Genomic DNA, 22,855 nt, shown 5'->3' on the forward strand with positions numbered 1-22,855 from the left:
TGTAGGAAATTAATTCTCTACACAAAAGTGCTTATGCATTATGTACGTCAAACAAACTGGGAAAAAGTTACTGGGCTTCAAAGATCGACAGAAATTTAGTCTCCTCGGTGTTAAATTATTTTTTGTTATTTTTCATTTTTATTCGATCAAAAAAAATTTTTTCAAATAATGACAAACACAGTCTTGTAGGAAATTTCATTTCCTACAAAAAGTGTTTGATATTATACATACGTTAAATGAATGAAAAAAAAGTTACAGAAATTTAAATCTTAACGAAAAACCAATTTTTTTAAATATTAATTTTCTGAACTTAAATGTCAACGAAAAGTGAACTTGATTTTTCGTTAATATTTAAATCCCTTTAACTTTTTTCGCATTCATTTGACATATATATGATATCGAATACTTTTTGTAGAAAATTAAATTTCCTACAAGACCGTGCTTGTCATTATTTGAAAAAAAAAAAATTTCCAATAAAATAAAAATGAAAAATAACAAAAAATTATTTTGACACTGAGGAAATTAAATTTTTGTCGATGTTTGATGCCCCGTAGTTTTTTCCCAGTTTGTTTGAAGCACATATTGCATCATCACTTTTTGGAGAGAATTTTATTTCCTACGAAATTATACCAGGCGGAATTTAAAAAAAATTTTTTCATAGTCTTCATAACGAAAAACTAAAATGAAAAATTTCCGTGTGTATTTTAAATGAGAAAGGGGGCCCCCATTCGTGATAGTTCAAGTCTAAAGATATCTAGCTAAAATTTAGTGAAGGTTTTTTTTATAATATGAAGTAACTTTTGGGCCCATGAAAGTTCAAAAACAAAGTATTTGTTTTTTTTTTTGGGACACCCCAAAATATATGTACGTAGGAGAGGGAAGTCACCGGTGTTATAAGCAACAGCCGAAGTAGTTCAGTGCTCGCCACGAGATCGCGCCTACCACTTGTAGTGTCCCTGGTAAGAAACTTATTTCAGAACTGTTAAATTCCAAACTTGACTATTCCGGCCCGGGTACTCCTCTGTTATTTGGCAGAGTGAAAAGTACCTTTTTTGATGATAATATAGTACATTCTTCCATACATAATTTTTCTTAGAAATTAAGCTTGGACTTTCAAAAAAAAATGATTTAAATGAAAAGAATAGAGTCTCTACTATACAAAAATTCACAATTTATTTAAAAAATTGCATAGGAATTCACTTATATATAGTTCTACATAATTGTATATAATCATATAGTTATATATAATTATATAGGGGCATTTTTCATATATAATTATACATAATTATATATAATTTTTTTTACCCGGGAGAGCAAAATTTATTATGTAACATAGTTACAATCCCCATGTTGACATAGTAAAATTTACAATGCCAACAAAGGAATTTTCCCCAAGTAAAATCGGAAAAATTCACATTTTTTTCTCTCCGTGTGTATGGAATTTTTACGATCTTTCACAAAATAAAATAAAAAGTTAAATAATATATATAGGCAACTTAAAAATAAAATAATAAATTTATGTTAAATGAAGAACTATTTAATTATTAAATCATGATAACCAATAACTTTATTGACTTATGTACAAAAAATAAATAATATAAATTGACAATAATTTTAAATACAATAATACATAAATAAAATGACGTAAGATGAAATAAATAAGATTAAATGAATATGATAGTTGAGCATTAAACTGTTTCCCTTTTAAATAAAATTTCATTAAATCTAGCATTGATCATTTTTGTCCATCATAAAAATAAATAATTATGATACTAAATATTATTTTTATTATAAAAATGAAAATTAAAAAAAAATCAATTATCATAATCAGGATTAACGATTTGACTTTGCTTAAGTATTTTAGGTGAACGTCGAGCGCAAACACAACCAGTATTTAGTCTCATTGATTTATAGCCACCTTTTTTCATCGGTACTTCAATTTCAGTATAAGTTTGTATACAACAATAAAATAAATATTTTACATCATTTAATTGGCAGCTCGATCCACTATAATTGCATGTTATATTAACAAGATCTTTGGGTATAATATATTCATCAGGATTATCATTTATCTTGAATGGTTTTACAGTGTAATTACAAGATGAACTATTTTCCACATCTTTAACTTTAGCTTCAACTTTCTCATACCGTTGATATCGCTTTGATTGAAGTACTTGTTTGATATTATTATCCATTCGTTCATATTTTATCCCTGCATCATGACGTTTTCTCAACTTGTGTCGTCTGAATTGCTCAGAATTAGTTCTGTCGATATCCATGAGTTGATTAAGAAGTGAATAATGAGGTAATAAATACGATGAACGTGAATGTTTTATTCCCGTTGAATATCTTGATATTTGATTTACTTGATCTGATGAAAGTTCCTTGCGATTATGATTATAATTGATTCTTCTTGACAATGATCGTCCTTGTATTTCTTCCAGTATTAACAACACAGTAATTATTACAATTATAAAATTAAAATATTTAACATCCAATGCGTTATTAGCCATTTATTAATAAATTATAAATGCACTTTAATTCTATGTTAATTTATAAATCACTTGGTGTAATAGTAATGCATTTATATAAATAATTGTGATGTGCCGCTAACAAAATCGACTAAAAGACTGATACTAAAACTTGTCTTGATGATTTTTTTATTCCTTAGCTTGTTATAAACTCACACTCACCCCCTCTTATTTCTTAATAACGTGTGTAGAGGCTAAAGTAAAAGATCACACAAATCCTAATAGTGAAACCTGGCATTATGTCATGAGTCTAAGCCTTCCTCAACGTCACAAGCATTCCTTTTGACGTCAAAGTACTCCTTTCCTTCTACGGATCGAAACACCCACATTTTATTTCATTTATTTTTTTTTTCTCAATTTAATTATTACGCATGTGAACCAAATTAATTAAAAAGTTTGTTAATCCATTTCCTTCTGAACTTATAAACTTCTGTTTATGAGTGACTATGATAATATGACGATTCGTAGTGCAAAGAAACCGCGAGCTTTTTAAATTCATATCTTTGAAATAGAAGCAAAAGCTTAAATAAAAATAAAATAATTGATCATTAAATAATAATTATAAATTAATTGATTTCTTATTGTAAAACCGAAAAAATTTGAAATATAATAAATTATTAACGGAATCGTAAAACCTTATTATTTTATTCCATAAAGATTTAATAGCAATAATAAGAATAAAATTATAGGTAACGATCCAACAACCTTACTTGAATAATTATTTAATAAAAAATAGTGAGCATAAGTAACAAAGCAGTATAAAATTATATTACTAATTACCTATAATTAAAGTTGAAAAGAAATTAAGTACAGATTAAATATAGGTTATTATAAGAATGAAAGTAATATTTATTTAAACTTTATTATTGATGAAGTCTTTTCATATCATGTTAAGTTTTATATATATATATATATATATATATATATATATATATATATATATATATATATATATATATATATATTTTAAGCCATTACAATGAAATCATCAATTGTGAGTATGTTACAAACGGATTAGGAAAAAGTAGTAAATTCTAAGTAATAAAATAGTATCACGTGCATTGATATGTCTCTTACGTACATCGACGAATCTTACTCAATTCATCACAGACCAAATAACATGTAAAGTAACGTTCTTAATTGTATACTACAATACGATACAATTGCGGTCGCTTCGTCACTGATACTAAAATGAAATACTACAATAATAACGTAAACTCGGATACAGTGTATCTGAGGAAATGATCTGAGGAAATAAAATAAGGAAATGAAACACTGACGTCACAATAAATTAAACAATTATAATAATTTTTTCTTTAATATAAAATTAGTATCATGAATAATTTATTGAGTAGCAAGATATTTTGTATTAACAATTATTTGTTTAAATAATAACATCAGCTCGGATGTATTGCTCATGAGAAATGTTAATTTAGATATACTATTGTCATGATATGTATCTAATAAATAAGATAAGGATATGAAACAATTTGACGTTATAAATAAAACAATTATAACTTATTTTTCACATATAATTTTTTTATTATTTAGATCTATGTATATCTATATATACCTATGTACACCAAAACTAAAAGGGGAAATTATAAATATGTAAAAATTCAAAATTCTGATTTAAAAACAAATTTTTAATTTAAATTACATAAAACGAATTTTAAACAAATTTAATGTCTAAAATTTATATGATTCTGCATAGATCTAAATCGATCAAAGGATATCAATAAAGATCAGTACTTGAACCAAACAAAACCAAGTATGTTAATTTGAGTACAGTCTAAGACAGTATCCTCCCTCTCCTGTTTCCGACTTTTTAAATATGACTGTACTATTAATTAAAAAAAAATAATTAAAGCATTTATTGAAAAAAGACAAAGTAGTAATAATTTCACCGTGATATAGATTTGAAAAAAAAAATTCTTACAGTTGTTTTAAATTTTTTTTTTAACAAAATTTCTCAAATAAATTTTAAATCGACATAAAGATTTTGCGGAAATTTATTTTAGAAATTTTGTTACACGGTAATTTATTTATTTATTTATTTTGAATAGAATAATCACCGATCGACTATATACATACAAAGTTTTTATTACAAGATAAAATAATTAAATGATTAGATAGCATCATTTTTATGCATGTACTTAATAACTATAAAAAGTGTTAAACAACTAAGGTACGTTTTTTTAAATCTATATCCTAGCGAAATTATAATCACATTATCCTTTTTTTGAACGACTGCTATAATTTTTCTTTAATTGATTAATAAAATTGTAATATGATTATACAGATTATTGAATAATTTAAAAAAGTGTGAAGTATCGGATTGGATTGCCCTTTAACTAAAAATAAAAATAATTCAAACTAAATTACGAATTTTGGTCTCTATAATAATGGATTTATTAATTCTAAAAATTATAAATTCTACTTTTTGATCAATACAACGACAATTAATATAAATAAAAATAAATTTATAGTGTATAACTGTTGTGTATTGTTGTTTATAATAGTAATAAAAAGTAATTGATAATTGAATTCATACGGATAAATATACATAAATGAATAACCAATGTTTATAGCAATTATGTGAATGAAAAAGTAAGTCTATTATTAGATGATAAATAAACTGCATTAAGTGGGATTAGATAAGATTCATAACATTCTTGTATTATATATAGAATACTCGGATATATAAAAAAAACATAATAATAATAAAAAACCATTTCCCTTCACTGACCGACGTCAATGGATCACTTAAAAGACTATAAGATATCAAGATGTAATATCAACACAGTGTTAAATCATCGTTATCATGCCATTCTTTAGCTTGCTAAGCAATTTGCATCAACGCACGGCATCAAACATAAGGTTAAACGAGTTTTGAAGGATATAAAGATATAGATATATACATTGATATGCAGGAATCGAGATTCACCGGATTGAGATTTAATTTTGAAACAACGTCAATCAAGATTATTTTTAGTATCATTTTTAGCAAAGACGGATTTATTAAAGACTTAATATTTTTTGCATACTTAATATTGAAAAATGGAGATAAATTACATAAAAAACAATAAAGATGTATAAAAACAGAAAATCAATTACGTTTATTCAATCAATATATTTATTCGAGTGTTCATGACATCGCCCTGGACCAGCAGCCGGACCAAAGAGCTGAAAATATGCCATATTGCTCAAAGATTACGGATACAAAAGACTTTGAATTGATGTATAATATGGTTCTAAAAGGGTTATTGGATTTACATGTAAATAAAGAAGCTGGTCCATATAGAGTACCCAATCTAATTCTGAGAAATTGTGCAGTTGGACTGTGCGAACCGGTATCCTCTATCTTTAACTACTCATTGAAGATGTGTAAATTCCCGAGTATTCGGAAAAAATCATGTACAATATAAAACATATCCATAAGTCTGGTGATAAATTATCAGTGAAAAACTACAGGCCTATATGCATTCAATCAGCACTACTGAAGTTATTGGAAAAATTATTGTTATCGAAAATATCATTTGTTTTAAAAAATGTTATCAGTAGTAGACGACACGGGTTTATAAACGGCAGATCTACTGTCACTAATCTATTTAATTATACAAACGCAATATTGGAAGCAATGGATAAAGAATATGAAATGCATGCTGTACAGACTTCAGTAAGGCTTTCGACCTTGTAAATTCCTTTGAACCTATACTATTTATAGTGGACATCGATGAAATGGATGAAATTATAGAATCGGAGCACGAGCTGATTGCAGATGATAGGAATATGTATAGAATAGTCAAGGATAATAAGGGTGTAGAAGCACTGCAAAAACATCTGGATAAGTTTCACAAGAAGGACTACCAAAACTACCCAAGGTATCATATAGATAGAGTACCACTGCAAGAACTTAGAGAGATGAGAGATCTGGGAATCATAGTAGATAATAGGCTAAACTTCAATAGCCATATCAATAGTGTAGTGATGAAGGCCAAAAAAAAACCTGAAGTACATCACCAGAATGAGAAGTAACGTTCAGCATCAGGATACGCTCGTCAAATTATACACTTCTTCGGTGAGACCATTATTGGAATATGGCACAATGATTTAGTCACCATACTATGCACTGCAAGTTGATAGGTTAGAGTCAATACAAAATTAGTTCGTTAGGATTCTATCACATTCGCTGGAATGCAAAGAAATTGTAACAAGTTTGGATGAAATTAAAAGACAATATCACACTCCATAAACCACCACAAAGAGTACCATTAACCACCTACAATTGAGACGCAAATGTCCGGATTTCTGTTTCTTTCATAAAATTATCAATGGTGAGATTGACTCGAGGTGATCACCTGAAATATTATCATAGGTGTGTTTTAATGTACCGAACAAAATCCTAAGAAAGAATAGGCTGTTATGGAAACCAACTCTAGATGTTAATCTTTTTCATAGTTCATATAAAAAATTTAAGTCTGAAGTAATGAAGTATTTATACAAATATATGTGAGCAATAATACATGTTTATAATTTACAATTTAAGAAAGCAGTGTGAACTCAGAGTAAGCAATATGTGAAAACTATACAATGCAGATAGCGTTAAATAAATAAATACAGTATAATAGTTCATGAATATATAATTCTTTCAACTTAAATATGATTTATAATTTATAAATGTGTATATAAAATAAAATGCATGATACAATATATATATATATATATATATATATATATATATATATATATATATATATATATATTTCAAATTTATTATTATTATTATTATTATTACTACTACTACTACTAATACTACTACTATTACTACTATTACTATTACTATTACTATTACTATTACTATTACTATTACTATTACTATTACTATTACTATTACTATTATTATTATTATTATTATTATTATTATTATTATTATTATTATTATTATTATTATTATTATTATTATTATTATTATTATTATTATTAATTATTATTATTAATTATTATTATTATTATTAAACAATTGTTGCAAGTTTTCCTTTTCGTGATTCAATACCTTGTATGAGATCCGTCAAAAGATCCTCCATTTGTGTCGCCGCGCGTTTTAATTCACAACTGTCATTTGAATTGAAGGATTCTGCTAATAAATATTAAAAATACATTTTAATTAGATACAATATAAGTTAATGTCAGTACTTATTTAAATGTAATTTTCAGATAACGAATGATTCGATAATTTATCAGATTTACCGTTAGTTATTATTATTTTAAAAATTACTTAATAACTTTAAGTTCATTAATTTGTTTTTAATAAGTTTCCCTGGATATAAAAAAGTGTACAAAATTGTTATTTTAATTGTTTCTGTAATTTTTAAAATTTAGTCATGAATTTTATAAGAATTTATACTAATATATTTATAAAAAAAATAATTAAACGTCGGCAGATAACAAAATTTTCAATATACTGACGTAGGTCAATGAATTTAAATGTGATTGTAAATAATTTGTTGAGTTGAATTAAAATTACCTTCTAATAGACAATCATTAGCAACCATATTCTGTAATCGATTGAGTATGTCATTTAAATCACCTTGAATATTTTGTAAGCTACTATGTCGTGAATGTTTATCAGGCCGTTGAAGACTAGACGGTGTATTGTCTCGTGCACTATCCAGTAGTGAATCATCATGAGACATTTTATCAGTTACGTTTAATGACTTAGATGAATATTTCGACGACGGTAAATTTGCATTACTTGAACTCAGCCATTGAGAAAAATTACCATGATCTTGATAAATGCTCGTTCGATTACCTTATTAATTTATTTAAAAAAATAATAATAATTACTTTCATTCTGATAATTTTTTTTTTTTCACATTAAATATTTAAATACCTCCGATCCAAGTACTAAGTTGAATTTTCGAAGATAATTTAGAATTTTCATATGAACTCGATACTTCTCTAGTTTCTTCATGCAATCCATCGTGTCGTGAATTATCAGATAGATTACTATTTATTTCATATGGATTAACATTACCATTACTGATTGTTGTATTATTACAATCAACATTGTTACTCGTACGGATGATTGGACTTAATTGGAATTCAGGCAATGTTGAAAATCTGGATGCTACTGGTAATGATGGTAATAGCGGTGTACTTTGTACACAGCACATAGTTTGTGGTAATGAAGATCGTTGACCATGGAACATGTATTTCTAAAAAAAATTTATTCTATTACACTAATTACAGCAGTTGCATAAAACAATAGTTATTAAATATGATTATGATTATTTTAAATATTTTCTACATAAAATAGAAAAATGGTAATTATTTGGAATTATACTATCTTATAGATTATTACAAAAAATAATATAAATCGATAATTATATTATTTTATAAATCAATATTAAATAAAATAGTCGTCGATTTATTATTATTTTTTTAACTTCCCGCTAAGAAAATCGACGATTTTCGAAAATTTCGGGAAGTTATTGTTTTCACCCCGATTTTCGAAAATCGAGTTTTCATCAGATGTCGACGTTTTGAGGTCCTAGGAAGCTATTCTGACTATTTTCAGAATGATGTCCGAGTGTGTGTGTGTGTGTGTGTGTGTGTGTGTGTGTGTGTGTGTGTGTGTGTGTGTGTGTGTGTGTGTGTGTGCGTGTGTGTGTGTGTGTGTGTGTGTGTGTGTGTGTGTGTGTGTGTGTGTGTGTGTGTGTGTGCGTGCGTGTGTGTGTGTGTGTGTGTGTGTGTGTGTGTGTGTGTGTGTGTGTGTGTGTGTGTGTGTGTGTGTGTGTGCGTGCGTGTGTGTGTGTGTGTGTGTGTGTGTGTGTGTGTGTGTGTGTGTGTGTGTGTGTGTGTGTGTGTGTGTGTGTGTGTGTGTGTGTGTGTGTGCGTGTGTGTAAACTCTTTGTAACTTTTGAACTAATGAATCGATTTGGATGGTTGAGGTAGCAATCGAAAGAGCTTGTTGGCCTTCAACTTTCCTGAAAATTTCAGATTATTTGATCGAATAGACTCGAAAATATTGGCGAATTACAAAAAAAAAAAAAATTTTTTTTTTAGTTTTTTATTGATTTCTCAAAAACGACTTATACGATCGACTTCAAAATCTAATTAGCTCTAGTACTCAATAAAACGCGTCGATTGCCACCTCAAACATCGAAATCGGATAATTCGTTCGAGAGTTATCGCGGGAGAAAGAAATGGTGAAAAACGGTTTTTTCTAAATATTTTCGAAACGACTGACGCGATCGATTTCAAATTTTAATCAGCTCTAGAATTCAATAAAACGCGCCGATTGCCACGTCAACTATCAAAATCGATTGATTAGTTCAAAAGATATCGGCGTTGAAAAGTTAAAAAAATAACATTTTATGTTATTTTTTCCGGATAAATCAGAATATAACGTACTAAAATGTGCCTGATATCATACCAACTCATCTTTTTTATGGTTTGTTTCGATCATATAATGTCATCGAACTTGGTTTTTAGTTTAAATCATATTATCAACAAAAAAATCGATAAAACGTAGTTTTTAATATTTTTATCGGATATTTCATATTTTATTGTTTCTTACATGAGTCAAAATTTATTTAAATCTTGATTTTGATCCCCGACATTGATTTCTGCCTCAATACACTTATTTTACTGAACAAAATCAGGAACTAAATTTTAAAAACCGCTTCATTGATGATTTTCGATTCTTAAATTTTCAAACTTCAACATAACAGGTAACTTGTTAGAGCTTGAAAAGATCATAAAAAAACAATTGCATGTGATAGCATTTTCGAGCTCGAAGAGCTCGAAAATATATCTACACTAATGTTTTCGAGCTCTTTGAGGTCGAAAACAGCGGGAAGTTTTGGGGCTGGCCCGCAGGGTCAACCGACCGACCGATTTTTTTTAATTGTAATAATTTTTATACTTGTCACTACTAATTCGATATTATTATAACTCCTATTTCGTATTATACTCAATATACCCAATGCTTATGGGCGGCAGCTAATAAATAATTGTGTTGTGGCTTTTTTTTAATAAGTTAATTTAACTTCATTAATTATGAAGCTTCGTAACTAATTTCAAAAATTATTTTTACTATTTTTACTACCCTGACTCAAATAAGTGATTAAAAAAAAAAATCTGAAAACAGTCTGACCTAGCGGGCCACCCTAAAACCCCGCTATTTTCGAGCTCTTGAGCTCGAAAATACTATTGTTAATACATTTTTGAGCTCTTTAAGCTCGAAAATAGTAATGTCACACCTTCCATTGCGAAAATTTAAGTAATAAACAATAACAAGAAAAAAATAATGAAGTAAATCGTTGTTTTTTTTTTATTTTTAATCACCAACATATTTTGAAATAATGAACCGATTTTGACGTTCAAGGTGACATTTGACGCAATTTTTCAATCAATAACGTTCAATAAAACACCGTCATCAATTAGTTCAACAATTTAGATTTTATTAGATAAAAACACTTTTTCGCAATTCTTTCGACAACGGTTTCTCTTGAACTAATGGACCGATTTTGATGGATGAGGTGGCAGTCAACACGGCTTATGAAGTTTTAGAGCGGATTAAATTTTGGAATCAATCCATCGAGTATATTACAAGTTATCTCGAAAAAAACATTTTTGAAAAAATTTTATTTTTAGAATTTCTCCAAATATACTGTACCGATTATGCTCAATGTCTCACAAAGTGTTGGAATTAATGAGCCGCTTCAAACATCACCTCAAAAAGCCAAATCGATTCGTTCGTTTAAAGGTTACAGAGGATTTCCAGACATACGTACATACATACACACGCACATTCATACACTTGGACATAATCTTGAAAATAGTTTTATATATATATATATATATATATATATATATATATATATATATATATGTGTATATTGAATAACTACTTCGCTAACAAACTAACTACGCGGAGTTGTTAGAACACGTGTTTTGTTCATTACAATATATTTGATTTCGTTAAAATGTGTATATTCATGCAGGTATTATACAAAATTTATTTATTTGATGTATTTAGCAATTCACATTATTCGTAGATATAATAATAATAATAATTTAGTAAATAATGCTCTGTAATACTCTTATATTAACACTTAGCAGTATTCAACTCGTAAATTCAACATATTCTGGTGTGAACTTCCAAAGAAATTTATGGGCGTAGTATATATATTTATTGACTAGTTTATATATTCCGTTTCACGAAATATTTATCTCATATGTTTTACTGGGTGACGGAATTATAAGCAAACGTTTTTCTCTTAGGCGTCTGCTTGATGCATGGACTCACCTAAATGTAAATTTCCATGGAGTCAATAATATTATTCATTGAATTTTTATAAAAAAAAAAATATATCTGTAAATATACGTCTTTATTTAAACTATCAGAACGAGATTTAAGCTAACTTCAGCCTCACTTTACTGACAACTTTCTTTCTCCAGAAATAAATCATGTTTTAAAAATTTTAACTTGACATCCTCTAGTCTTTCAACATGTTCAGCATAATATAATGACCAGATTATACTCCCATATTCCAGTAATCGCCTCTCAAGTAATACTTATCATGAATTTATTGTCATTGTCTTCCGTTAAAAATTCATCCCTAACCTCATATTAGACCCTGTGGAAGACTACGATAACGTCGATAACACTAGACTTTTGTACATGTAACGATAGTTATTTTCTTTTACATCAGCTTCAGAATGCATTTAGATCCTGTTATAACATTCTGGCATCGATTATATTCTTAACTACTCTATATATCTTCGTATCATCTGCCAACGGCTTATGCTCAGATTGTAGAATTGTACTAATATCATTTGTATCGATAACGAACGATTTAAATCCCAAGTGCAAGACTAAGTACCCCTGACTTAATGTCATATTCTCCTGTAATCTACCTGTTAGAAATGATCTGAACCATTGCAAAACTTTATCGCTCACTTCAATTCTCTCAAGTATCTCAATTAGTGTATTATTATTAACTAGATCAAAGGATTTACTAAGCCTTTACAGTTAATACTCATACCTAGTGATGTAAAGCTAAGCATTTGCTCGTCAATTGCTCGTGATTTGACCAAAGTTAAAAATGACCGTCATTTCACTACTCATACCAGATAAAAACAGTATACTGATTATAATCATCCTATATTGACACATACATTTATACGATAATTTAAAACAGTATATCGATATATAATTTCTCCTACATACTATAGCGTATACGTTATAATTAAAATCGCAAGGATCAATGTAATTAGACGAGTGTTGAATACATCAAACTCATCTTTTAAAAAAATTAATTGATCCCTTGTTTTGACCTATTAAATTTGATCTTAAAATAATTTTTCAAAAAAGAACGTGAGTTTATTATTAATTTTTTTGCATTACTCTTAATGCGAAGCAGAGTGTTTTACGATCGAAAAATTCAGTTTGTCTCTTTTTCGCGACTGTTTATCCTGTTTTACTCTTGCAAGTCCACGAAGCTCAACTAAGTTACACATCATCGGATAGAGAATTTAATAAGGATTAATTTTATTACTTATGAAGACCAATTTGATGCATTAAATACCTAAAAAAAACATCAAAATGTAAAATAAAATTTTCCCGTCAAGCAGTAGAAAATGTGTCCGTAACCCCCCTGTTTAGAAAATCTTATAGAATCCAATAGTTTCTTATAAATTCCCATAGACATTTTATAAGAATGAATAAGTTCTATGAGAAGTGCTATAGTTAAATATAGGGCCTTATACCTTGGCTATGAGAATCTATCGGATTTTTTAAGCACGGCCGTAAACACAAAAACTAGAGAAAAAAGCCATTATTTGGATCACAGTTTTTTTTTAAAAATTATTTTAGGGCTGAAGAAGAAATGTGTCACAAATGGCCATCAAAATCGGCCTCGTTTAATTGTAATTAATAAAAAAACATAATTAATTTTTTGTATATCTATATATGTTTTTTACATATACTTTCGTCACACAAGTCGCGCCTGCGCAAAGACACACAGCTGACTATTTTTTGGAGCGAAATTTGAATTTCTAGTGTAATAGAAAGGAATAAAAAAAAAATTGTCCTTGAAACTTTTCTCGTACATTTTTTTGCACGACTTCGAATACGAAGCATTAGAGTGTACTTTACGATCAAAAAATTCAGTTTGCCTCTTTTTCGCTACTGTTTTTTTTTTTTTTATTTTTAATTTACAAAACTTTTATTTTTATATATTTTCCACGATCAAATGAACATTAAGAGTCGTGCACTTTTAGATTTACCAATTTTTTTTTATAAATAAATTTAAATTTAATGCTTCCACAAATATAATACATATAATCTCTGAACATTTTGGTTTTTGGATAATTGAACTACTCAGTTTCATCTTCTTATCGATACCGCGTTGAATCAATCAAGCCCCAAAGATGCCGATGGAACATTTATGAAACTTAAACTAGAGACGAAAATTATACGAATGCCAAAATTTTTGTAGGAAATGAATAAATGTTTATAAATCTTACCTTTAGTGTTTTCAATCGTTGTAATTGAGCTTCAATGGCTTCTCGATGCTGCTGTAATCGTTCATCACGACTTCCGCATATTTCTTTCAACTCAACTTGTAATTTTCTGTTCTCTTGTTCCAAATGATTAATAATACTCGATAATTCTTTTTGAGGATCATTATTAACCTTATCACTCACTATTGAATTTGATAAAGATGAATCAATAGTACTGTCAGAAAATAACGATTCATCTTTATTAAATGGTAATGCATTTAATGCCGATGATTCTAACTGCGCAGATACTTGAATTGGACATAATCGTAATTTATTTCTAATAAGATCAACTATTGGTTTTGTATTTTGTTTACTCAAAATCTAGAAAACAAAGTTAACATTAGTTATATATATATATATATATATATATATATATATATATATATATATATATATATATATATATATATATTAGGGTGTTTCGAAAAACAACATTAATTTTTTTTTTTTTTTGGGCACCACCAGAAATCGATAGTATATTCAAATTTTAGAAGTCGCTCATCGCGATTTTTGATTTCCCATTTAAATAACATGGAAAAACAAAATTTTTAGTTTGGAATTTTTTACCTCGGCAATAGCTCATGGTACAGATAAACCCAGGATATTTTTTTAAATTGATAAAATGTCATTGGGTCTTTTTTGTAGACAATTTTATTTCCTACAAATTATCTCTGATAAAGTTTTTTCGGATTCTGCATAATTTTCTAGTTATTTCCATTTTAATGTCAAGCTCTTAAAAAGATAGTGTTTTAATTGATTTTAAGAGCTTGACATTAAAATGGAAATAACTAGAAAATTATGTGAAATCCGAAAAAACTTAATCAAAGATAATTTGAAGGAAATAAAATTATCTACAAAAAAGGCCCAATGACATTTTATGATAAGCCTGATAGTTTCGCCGGAAAAGTAAGAAGATCTCGAAATTTACTATAACTCGACTTCGAATTCCAATAACTTTTGAACAGATGAATCTAATGAAAAATGATAAGAGACATTTTTTGTAGAGCGTTAAATTTCCTACTAAAACATATCCTGGGCTTATCTGTACAACGAGCTATTGCCGAGATTAAAAATTCCAAACTAAAAATTTTTTTTTCCATGTTATTTAAATGGGAAATCAAAAATAGCGATGAGCGACTTCTAAAACTTGAATTTAAGAGCTGATCTTCTGACAGAATTTTTATTTTGTCATATACCATCGATTTCTGGTGGTGCCAAAAAAAAAAAAAATTAATGTTGTTTTTCAAAACACCCTAATTTGTGTATTAGGGTGAGTCAAAAAATCAATTATTTTTTTTTACAAGTGACACGGGAAAATGGGTTGCTAAACACCTTAAAAAAACTCTCAACAAATATGAGCTCTTAATTTTAATAGGAAGATCCTGCTCATCGCAGTTTTCTATTTTTTTTCAGTCCAATAGAAAAAAATTCATACCTTATCATTAATTGATTGTACGGAAAAATGTTCTGAAAGAATTTTGTAGAAAATTTAATGCTCTGCGATAAAGGTATCTTATATTTTTTTCGTAAACTTCATCATTTGAATAATATTGAAGGTTTAAGTTTGATTATTTTAAGACAAATTTCATTTTTGTTTATTAATATTATAACTCGACAATAAATGACTATTATAAAATGCGCAACAGCAATTTTTGTAGGAAATTAATTGCTCTATAAAATTGGTGTCTCATGTTTTGGCGGTTATATTAAGCGTTCAAAAGATATTCATCATCAAACTTTTATGTGTACTGACTTTAAGAGTTTTTGATTAGATAATCGAAAAATTTCAATTTAATTTATAAGTTTTAAGAAAATTTACACGAATTTGAGTTTTTATCAACTGAGAAACTTCAAAATATTTTTCAAGTTTTTTTTTTATGTGTAAGTATCTTTTTCTACATTTAAAAAAATAAATTGTACATCACTTATCGCTTAGTTAATTACTTAATAATAAAAAAAGCAAAATTTTCATTATAAATATATTACATATTTCAGTTTTAGAGAAATAAAATATCCAATTAGTTATAAGAAATTTTTTTATTTCAATTTTTAAGTAAGTTATTAATTTTCAAACAATTTTTTGTGTCAAGTAGGGTAATTTTTTCGACGCTTTTTACTAACTTGCAATAAGAAATACAATACAAATCAAAAATTCTCTAGAGAAGAAATTTTCCCTTGAACAATATCCAGCTATAGTGGAAAACTTTTTAAAGACGTTTTGAAGACGTTATCGAAAAGAAACAACATTATCGTGATTTCTAATGATTAAAAATAAAATGTTTAGATTTAATGAAAAAAAATCTTCAAAAATTTTGAAAATAAAACTCAAATAATACTTATATTAATGACAAAAAATGAAATTTGTATCAAATTCATAAATTAAATTTAAATTTTTCGATTATCTAACCAAAAACTCTTAAAATCAGTACACATGAAAGTTTGATGATGAATATTTTTTGAACGTTTAATTTAACCGACAAAACATAAGACATCATTTTTATAGAGCAGTTAGTTTCCTACAAAAATTGATATAGCGTATTTTAAAATAGTCATTTGTGGTCGAGTTATAAAATTCATAAACAAAAATGCAATTAGTCTTAAAATAATCAAACTTAAACCTTCAATATTATTCAAATGGTGAGGTTTATGAAAAAAATATAAGATACCTTTTTTGTAGAGCATTAAATTTCCTACAAAATTTTTTCAGAACATTTTTCTGTACAATCAATAAATGATGAGGTATGAATTTTTTTCTATTGGACTGAGAAAAAAATAGAAAACTGCGATGAGCAGGATCTTCTTATTAAAATTAAGTGCTCATATTTGGTGAGAATTTTTTTGAGGTGTCTAGCACTCTATTTTTCTATGTCACTTGTAAAAAAAAAAATAATTGATTTTTTTGGCCCACCCTAATATATATATAATAATAATAATAACCTTTGTACAATATTCTTTAACTGGATGCTTTAATTTATGTTTATGAGAAGTTTTAGCAAAAAAAAAGCACATTTGACATTGATGATAACGGGCACATCTTAAACAAGTAAATCTTGGACCACGTATTGGTGTAATTTTACAAGATGAACATTTAACATTGTGAACTACATGTTCGGCTAATTTTAAGCGATTGAATGTTGATATCCACGTAAGCAAAGGTGGATCTTGCATCAACCATAATCTTAACTCTGTTTTACTGACACCTAAACAACCCTGTGATTCGACAAAGCAGCTGTCAACATTTGATTGTACTAGATGACTACCATACTCAACACTTTCACCAAGTAATTCAGTTACTTTACAAATGCTTGTAAGTAATGTATTTAATGCAGCTTTAGATAAACATGCATTGTGATCGGCCAACAACTGGTAAAAGTATTCATATTTTTCATGAAGACTTCCACAGCTGATTAAAGTTAATAATACTTTTACAGAAAATACTGAAGCTTTTCCTTTACTGTAATAAAAATAAATTAAAATGATAAATTACGTGAATAATAAATAAAAAAATATTTCAAATAATCAACAATCGATATCATTTTTTTACACTACAATCCCGAAAAAAAATGTTCAAACATTAAAATAGCTTTTATAAATTTAAGATCATTGGTCCAGTTTATAACCTTTTAAAGATGAAAAATAACGTTTTTACAATAACAAAATTTGTGATACATTAAAATGCAATAAAAAAAAACTCGGTCGTTTTAATTGCTAAATTTCATAATTCACCAGTCATCACACAAAACATTATTTTTCATAACTGTAAAAATAAAACAAAAAATAAAGCTCGTCAGATTATTGATTGCAACATTAAATCATCTTGAATGCTGTAATAAATTATCAGATAAAAAGACTTCAAAATCATTTATTAAATTTCACCTCGTTACTTTCCTTGCTTTTTTAATGTGATAAATAAATGACAGTATGTAATGTACTCAAAATCGCAAATTAAATTGTGAAAATAAAATATAATAGATTGATTTTAAATAAATTAAAAAATTTAATTACTTACTTGTTGAATGTTGAGAATATACAAGCAACAGCTAACTTTGTGATTTTATTAATATCAAATTCAACGTTAGCTTCTTTACGAGCTGCAAAATATATATCTGCAATGACATCTTCAACTTCTGTTTCATCTAGAATAACTGAATTTTCAGTTATTGATAATTTATGGCGCTCAAATACTCCAATTACTAATTGAAGAGGTACAAACTGCACTAAAATAATTATATAAATTTAAATAAATTTAAATATATAGACTTTTAAATTTATTATTAAAGAAATTAAATATTTACTGTAAAGTTTCCTGTGTAATATTAAAACTTTAGCAGCAGTACGATAAAATGGATAACGAATTCTATTACATTCTTTTATTTCTTGCATTACATCTTCCATTGTTATATATTTCTTCTATTAGTAAATATATAATCTAATAACTCGGTTAAGACTAAAAAAAAAAAAATTATTAAATTCAGATCAAAAATCAAATTAATAATTAATAAAATTATACAATAAATTTATTACTTATTTTATTTCTAATAGATCTCAAATATTATATATTTTTAAATGAGCTTATATTCAATTAATTTTCTTTTTAAATAATTAATGTAAAAAATTTGTTATACCAAGTTCATAAAAATATTATTAATTTTTTTATCATAAAATAAAGAAATGAATAATTTTTAATGTTGGTTTAAAAATTTTAAACTGATTGTTTGTTTCATAATACATATATATATTGCTATAAATTAAAAATACATTTCTAAAACACATTAATATAATGAAATAATTATAATAATAATAATGAAAATAATAATAATAAAAAAAAAAATAATAATAATAATAATAATAATAATAATATTAATAATAATAAAATAAACTATTCCGGTTGATTAATCACGCTGCTTATAACTTTTAATAATAATCAAATTTATAATTTAAAAGTTATTCATAAAATAATACTTACCAATCGTTAACAGTGATCATTTGTTTGACATCTTTAAAAATTAAAAAAATTAATTTACTTAAATATCATTAATTTAATAATGTTTAGAGTAATGTAAACAACTTATGTGTTATTCCTTACACATAAATATTTTAATTAATTAAATATATATTTATATTAGTAATAAAGTGCATGTAAAATAAAACAAATGAAAATCTACAGTTATTTTAAATCACTCATTGAAACTTTTATGTTTTATTTAAATTAATTATTTATAAAAACTAAAAATAAAGTTTCAAATATTTTAGGTTAGAATAAATACTCTCACTATAACCGCCAACTGATTCAGTCAACCGAAACAATGACACAACAATGGATCTATGGCTGGTGAATGACCCTTAGGATCATTTTTATTTACTTGTATAGAAAGGTATTTATTTACATATATATACATATGAATTTAGGTGTCAGTGTACACATATGAAATAGCACAATTTTATGTAATTTTTTTTTCGGTCTCTTAAAAATTTTACTAAAATAATCAGCCATCATGAATTTTTTGTATTTTTATAAACAAAGTACATATTAATTAAAAATATTCACAGAGTTTTTTTATCATTCGTATGCGAATTTAAGTTGTTTTTTCTGTTAGTATTCAATTTATTCGCTTAAAACTAAAAAAAAAAAAATTTACTTTGCTGCTGCTTTTATCATCTTGTTTAGAAACATCATTCTTTTTAGCTAATAACCTTGGAATTTTCATTGTCATTTTTGTGTAAACTGTTAAAAAAATTAAAATATCAAATAAATATGATGATCCTGAAGTTAGCAGACAATTAGTAATTTTCGGATTTTTTTTTTCACCATATCAATTACAAAAAAACAAAAGCTAAAAATATGCACACGTAGAAAATTTTAAAAATTACAGGTGCAATTTATGTTAATATTTTTTATTATTAGTTTATTGTCTAAAAAAGAAATTCAAAAATTATTAGACGTCTGCTAACTTCAGTATCATATAAATATGTACATATATTAACAATTGACTGTTTTATTGTTGAAATTAATTCATAAAAACTCAACTCAACATTTATTATATTAATATTGATATTTTATGCAGTTCCATTAATAATAATTTTATTACCGAAATTATTAAATATTTATTAAATTAATGCTTAACTTTTTAAATGTTTCAGATGGATTTGAGTATTTGAATCTCGACTATTCAATTATTAATGAAAACGATGATAAATTATTTAAACTTTCAGGTAATTTAAGTAAAATAAACATTTCTGAAATTTTTGACATATTGCTAATTTATATTAAACCATATTAAATAATCATAATAAAATATAAATTTTAAATTCATAAAACATGAGCATACTTTCGGCAAGTGACAATGGATGGATTATTTCGCATTCAGAATATTTAAATAAAATTTATCACAATGTTAATAATAAAAATGAATTATTATCATTAGAATTTGATAAAAAAGTATTTTATATTAATTCAAAATTTTTACGGAGTAATCAAATACTGAAAGTAAATCAAGAAAAATTGATGACAAATAAAAAAAAATTTAAAAAGAAAAAAAATGCTGATTCTGTTTCGATGAAAAAGTTAGAGGAAATAAATTTTATTAAAGAGACAATTGAGAAAATGTTAGCTGATGTTGCGGAAGAAAAAATATTTAATAATTCAATTGAAATTGATTATAATAAACGAGCTCGTGATGCATCTCACGAATTTTACGATACTGACTATGATATATCTGATAACTTTTATGGATTCAATCAATCAGATAATGCGATTATTACAACTTTAAATTCCAATGAATATGTATTTCCAAATAATTGTTATTTTTATTCTCATGATATTAAAGATATTGATAAAAAATTGGAAATGAAAAATCAATTTGATTTTATTCTTATGGATCCACCCTGGTGGAATAAATTTATACGGAGAAATAAAACTAATAGTTATAAAATGATGTTCAATGAAGAAATAAATAAAATACCTGTCAACAAATTACTAAATTTTGATGGTATTATTGCAATATGGTGTACAAATTCTCAAAATCATTATAATTATATAATTGATGTCATTTTTCCATTATGGGGAATAAAATATCTTGCTAAGTGGTATTGGGTTAAGGTAAATAGATAAATAAATAAATTTGATAATATTTTTGATAATAAACTATTGCTTTAAATTTATAGGTGACAAAATCAGGAGAAACTATTTGTGATTTTAGTTATTCATCAGTAAAACAGCCGTTTGAATTTTTAATTTTCGGTTGTTTGAATGAAAATTTATCAACTAAAATACCAGATAAAAAAATTATTATGAGCGTACCTAGTGCTATACATTCACATAAACCTCCTATTGTAGGTGAGTTATGGTTTAAATATTTAAATATTTATGACTTATATTATTTTTCAATAATCAAACAGTAAATTAATTAACTGAAATTGATAATTTAGTAATTTTTAATTGTCCTGCAGATGTATTAAAACTTTATTTACCTCCAAATCCTAATTGTTTGGAAATTTTTGCAAGATATTTATTACCCGGATGGACAAGTTGGGGATTAGAAGTATTGAAATTTCAACAGTTATCATTGTATAGTATCAATAAAGTCAATGTTTGAAGAATTAAAAACAATTTAAATATTTTATAAAAATTATCCTCGCAATTCAAAATTTTTATCTATTAAGGTAAGAGACTTAATACCCGATCAGGGAACTAGTACCCAATCACTGATGTATTTAGTAGAATTTAGTTAATATAGATACACAATTACAATGAGTGATCAGATACTAATTCCCTGATCGGGTACTAGGTCTCTTACCTTATACTGCATACGCATTTAAAATTTTTTTTTTTTCTGATTAAAATTTAACATGTTTATTGAGAAATCAAAGAATTTTAAATTATTTATGACCCTGAAGTTAGCTCTAAGCACTTTAAAAAAAAAGTTTAGTTAAAGATATCTCCGAATTGAAGCATTTTTCTGACATTCGCTCAGTGGGGATTTATTTTTTGGAAAATTATCAATATATGGTAATGAATAAAATATTTTTTTTACTCATAAAAGAATTTTTAATTAAAAAATTTTTTTTTTTGAAAGCTTTCACAAAGCAACCCATTATTAGATATTTATCAAATTTGATAATTGAACATATTTTTTCGTTAAAAAAAAATGTTTTCAGTCATTCTTGTAATTATTATTTTAGTTTTTTCTGAAGCTCAAAACTACGCGAAAATTCATTGCAAAAAAAAAATCGTTTCTTCATTTTTGAAAAATCTGACGATGATATTTTTTCAATTTTTAAAATTTTCATCAATTCTTCTAATATCTTGATCTTTTGAGTTTTAAAAAAATCTTGACATCGGATAACAAATCAAAAAGTAATGATAATTAAAAAAAAACTCATGCCTTTGTTTTCTTAAAATCTAACGATGGTTTTTTTTTTTAATTTTTGAAATTTCTCTTTATTCATGAAATATTTTCATTTTTTTTTTTTTTTAATGTCAGATGTTAAAAATAATAAAAAGTACGTAGAAAAAAATTTTAATAGCTTAATTTTCAAAAATTTTAAAAACAATTTTCAGATTTTTGATTTTTCTTAGAACCCTGATTAAGAAAAATTATTTGCTCCATGTTATGTATATCTATATATTAGTCGATTCAAATTGTTTTAAATCGTTTCAAATTGTTTTGAATCATTTTTTTTAATCAGGAAAGTTCATGAGCGATTTATTTTTTTTTTTTGTTTTAATTTACATCAATTTATTAAACTCA

At 26.1% G+C, this 22,855-nt stretch overlaps 2 protein-coding genes across 7 annotated transcripts; one reads left to right on the top strand and one right to left on the bottom strand.

Moving 5' to 3' along the window:
* Positions 1-7,314: 7,314 nt before the first annotated feature.
* Positions 7,315-21,532, bottom strand: LOC103568990 (dystrophin). Of its 6 annotated transcripts, XM_014439722.2 has the most exons (10): positions 21,406-21,532; positions 19,745-19,830; positions 19,072-19,102; positions 18,401-18,552; positions 18,115-18,322; positions 17,043-17,559; positions 14,070-14,426; positions 8,425-8,749; positions 8,059-8,343; positions 7,317-7,671 (listed from the first exon to the last, which is right to left on the bottom strand). In XM_014439722.2, the coding sequence occupies exons 4-10, from the start codon at positions 18,498-18,500 to the stop codon at positions 7,547-7,549; spliced, it is 1,917 nt and encodes a 638-aa protein (XP_014295208.2). In that variant the 5' UTR covers positions 18,501-18,552; positions 19,072-19,102; positions 19,745-19,830; positions 21,406-21,532; the 3' UTR covers positions 7,317-7,546. The 6 variants fall into 6 exon arrangements, with proteins under 6 accessions (XP_014295210.2, XP_014295209.2, XP_053597150.1 ...); XM_053741174.1 differs by lacking the exons at positions 19,745-19,830; positions 21,406-21,532 and adding an exon at positions 19,192-19,264; XM_014439724.2 differs by lacking the exons at positions 19,745-19,830; positions 21,406-21,532 and having other exon boundaries at positions 7,315-7,671; positions 8,122-8,343; positions 19,072-19,163.
* LOC103568991 (N(6)-adenine-specific methyltransferase METTL4) lies at positions 19,391-21,867 on the top strand. The gene is made up of 4 exons (XM_008546050.3): positions 19,391-19,480; positions 20,247-21,204; positions 21,270-21,441; positions 21,555-21,867. The coding sequence occupies exons 2-4, from the start codon at positions 20,425-20,427 to the stop codon at positions 21,698-21,700; spliced, it is 1,098 nt and encodes a 365-aa protein (XP_008544272.1). The 5' UTR covers positions 19,391-19,480; positions 20,247-20,424; the 3' UTR covers positions 21,701-21,867.
* Positions 21,868-22,855: the final 988 nt, after the last annotated feature.

This window comes from Microplitis demolitor, chromosome 8 (assembly GCF_026212275.2).
Source record: "Microplitis demolitor isolate Queensland-Clemson2020A chromosome 8, iyMicDemo2.1a, whole genome shotgun sequence".
NCBI classification, from domain to species: domain Eukaryota; kingdom Metazoa; phylum Arthropoda; class Insecta; order Hymenoptera; family Braconidae; genus Microplitis; species Microplitis demolitor.

Bases quoted from the DNA above. Each gene is read 5' to 3' on its own strand.
- LOC103568990 (XM_053741175.1), bottom strand. From the start codon at position 18,500: ATGGAAGATGTAATGCAAGAAATAAAAGAATGTAATAGAATTCGTTAT. The intron at 17,560-18,114 runs GTAAGTAATTAA...TTTTTATTACAG, and splicing joins ATATTCTCAACATTCAACAA to TAAAGGAAAAGCTTCAGTAT. The intron at 8,344-8,424 runs GTATTTAAATAT...TAAATTAATAAG, and splicing joins ACTTAGTACTTGGATCGGAG to GTAATCGAACGAGCATTTAT.
- LOC103568991 (XM_008546050.3), top strand. From the start codon at position 20,425: ATGAGCATACTTTCGGCAAGTGACAATGGATGGATTATTTCGCATTCA. The intron at 21,205-21,269 runs GTAAATAGATAA...TTAAATTTATAG, and splicing joins CTAAGTGGTATTGGGTTAAG to GTGACAAAATCAGGAGAAAC. The intron at 21,442-21,554 runs GTGAGTTATGGT...ATTGTCCTGCAG, and splicing joins ACATAAACCTCCTATTGTAG to ATGTATTAAAACTTTATTTA.